The sequence below is a fragment of the Lactuca sativa genome, chromosome 3, assembly GCF_002870075.4.
Source record: "Lactuca sativa cultivar Salinas chromosome 3, Lsat_Salinas_v11, whole genome shotgun sequence".
Taxonomy (NCBI): domain Eukaryota; kingdom Viridiplantae; phylum Streptophyta; class Magnoliopsida; order Asterales; family Asteraceae; genus Lactuca; species Lactuca sativa.
Genome location: NC_056625.2, coordinates 315,396,499 through 315,399,469, shown reverse-complemented (window position 1 = coordinate 315,399,469; position 2,971 = coordinate 315,396,499). Strand labels below are relative to the sequence as shown.

General features: G+C 41.0%; 1 protein-coding gene across 1 annotated transcript in view; it reads right to left on the bottom strand.

The window, feature by feature from the left end:
* Nucleotides 1–742: 742 nt before the first annotated feature.
* The window catches only part of LOC111900337 (BAG family molecular chaperone regulator 6), a 3,932-nt gene continuing 1,703 nt past the window's right edge, over nt 743–2,971 (bottom strand). The window contains exons 2-3 of the mRNA XM_023896210.3: nt 2,339–2,971; nt 743–2,246 (exon numbers count right to left, since the gene is read on the bottom strand). The exon at nt 2,339–2,971 is cut by the window's right edge and continues 910 nt beyond it. Coding sequence (XP_023751978.1) covers nt 813–2,246; nt 2,339–2,971 — 2,067 coding nt within the window. The 3' untranslated portion in view covers nt 743–812. The remainder of the gene's footprint in view (nt 2,247–2,338) is intronic.

Sequence of the window (2,971 nt, the reverse complement as noted above, 5' to 3'; positions counted from 1 at the left end):
GGTAACAACTCGTCAAATTCAAACAAGGGTAACCGGCTCTTGAAGGTAAAAACCGACCATGGGGCAAAAATGAACAATTTTACGGTATTTGAGGCATTAACGCACCAAAAAATCGACTTGGGGCATAACCGAACATTTTGTGTGAATTTGGGGGTTTTTATGTCAAAAAACCCTAATTTTGATGATAATGTAACAAAGATTTAATCAAATTTTTTTTTTTTTTTTTTGTTTTGTGAAGATTGTAACTTAGTTGAACTGTAATGGAGATTCTAGCTCGGTTTTCTCTTTTTCATTAGATCGGTGATCAAAATTCATATGGATTAAGTTGGGTTTTATGTTCATATATGAGTTTAAGTTTTGATATGTAGGTGACGACTGATGAAGAAGATGAGAAATAGAGTCAAAGAGAGAGCTAGGGAGAATGTGGGGTACGGAGGAGACTGGATAGGTGTAGGTGGGGTGGGATTTTCTTTTTACTTTTTTTTTTATATAATTGATTAAATACTAAAATAAATAAATAAAATGTAAAAAAAAATAAATGATAAGAGTAATATAATCTTTTTAAATTTCTTATGGACCAAATTCACATGACATTTCTAATTTTAGAACAAAATTCACAGGAAATTCTTGATATGGGCATCTAAGAGGTGCATTTAGATGCAGTTTATTTTTCATATTATTTTTGAAATGTCTAAACCACTTGTGAGTTGTGATGCTAGACATCCTAATGTACATAAAAATATAAAGAAAAAAAAAGTTTATTCATTTGTAACGATCACATATCTTACACGACAAATATACTTGTAACAACTTTACACTACGCACACTTCATCAACAAGGGAGCCACGTGGCCTCCTGTTGGACCTTTTGACTTTCTTTTTCTTTTTTGACAGTTTCTTCTCCAAATCTTTCACTCTCCCTGTAAGCTCCTTTATCACACTCACTTGTTCATTCCCCGCTTTCATCAGCTCCTCCACTAACACCCTCAGCCTCTCGTTCTCCTCCACTATCTTCGTGTCACCGCCACCACTCGAACCATGGCTTCCTGCGGCAGACGATGGCGGAGCTCCTCCAACATCCCCCATTAAAACCACCTCCTTAGAGCCGCCATCAACATCATCCACCATTGGAGCTACTTCCAGGTCAACATCTTCTTTACCCAACTCCATCGTCTCCACCGTGCTTACATCCGTTTCCACCTCCACTGTGGCGGTGGTTAGGTCCTCCATAGTATCCACGTTTTGTAAAATTAGGGCTTCTCTCTGATCGGACTTCTCTTCTTCCACCGGCGGCTCGATCTCCTCCACCATCTCAAGCTGTTCGCCGGAGAGCTCTATCATGCTCTGTTTCCCTTCCGGTTCCACATGTGGCTCCAGATTGATATCACGAGCTTCTGTGCCGCCGTCACACTCTATGGTTTCAATACATGTACCAGATTCCGAATGTGCCTGATCCTGATCGGAGTTCTCTTGGATGATGTCATCTACAGGCCGCTGGGCCGCCACCGCCGTCTGAACTTGGTTATTTTTAAGCTCGCCGGTGATCTGTTCAACCAATTGTTCCGGCTTCATATCGTGTACAGGATCTGCAACTTTGACTTCATGATTGTCGCCGTCATGCTCACATAGATCGGATTCCATGGTTTCAACACTGATTCCAGATACCGATTGTGGCTGATACGACTTTTCTTGGATGACATCATCATCTACAGGCCGCTCGGTCTTCACCGCCATCTGAATTTGGTCGCTATTAACATCGCCGGTGGTCTGGTCAACCAGTTGCTCCGGCGTCATGTCGTGTACAGAATCTGTAACTTCGACTTCATGATTCTCAAGATCTAACCTCACGGCTTCATCGTTGCTACCAGATTGAGCTTGAATGTAGTCATCATTAAGCTTGCCGGAGATGTGTTCAACCAGATGATCCGGCTTCATATCGTGTATAGGATCTGCAGCTTCGACTTCATGAGCTTTGTTACGAGATTGAGCTTGTTCCCGATCAATGGAATCATCTACAGGCTGCTCCGGTTCCACCAATGTCGTAATCTGATCGTTATTAAGCTCGCCGGTGTTTTCTGCATCATGCGATTCTACTTGTGGCTCAAGAGCACCATCATCTTCTTGAGATTCTGTAGCTTCACTTAGGGTTTCAGATTTTACAAATGTTAACGAATCAAGCTTTTCCTGTAAACCGACAAGCTCTTTTGCCACCGATTTCCGAATATCTCTCACAATCGGATGCAGACCCTAATGAATCGCATATCAAAAAAAAAAAAACGGAATTATGATTCCAGCAACAAAAAAATTACAATTGAGAGGATGAAGAAATGAAGGTGTACCTGAATGGTGTCTAGCTTCAGGAGAAGACTCATTATGGTCTCTCCGATGATCAATTTTTGCTTGTCATCCATGGATGACTCCAGATCCTGAATACGATTTCTCAGCTCAACCACCTGTTTTCCAACTTGAGCAATTTGCCTTAGTTTCATCAACGGCTGCGATTTCCTCACTTCAAAACCACGATACACAGACTGTATCATCACCACTGCTTCATTTTCAGACAAAATTTTCCTTTTCTCCACTTTTGAAGCTTCAACTTCACTCGATCGATCTTGTTCCACTCCTTTTTCACTGCAAGAATCAACAACACTATCTTTTTCAACTTTCTTGCTATCGTTCTTCAAGTCTTCTGATGACTGTGTTTGTTGTTTAAAAGATTTTGAATCTTCAGTTGTTGATACTTTTGATCTTTCTTTATCACCAGGAGGACTAGGTGATCGCGATGAACTCTTCTTCTTTCTTGGAAGAGGATCAATTCGTAAGCAAACAGGAGGCAGTTTTGATGCCTTCTCCTCTTTTGTCCCCAATTGTTTCACCGGAATCACCTTCTGAACACCATGTTTACTACTCTTTTCAGATTCAGCCTCATCGTTTTTCCTTGTCTTTTCATCAGCATTTTGATTGTCCTCCTT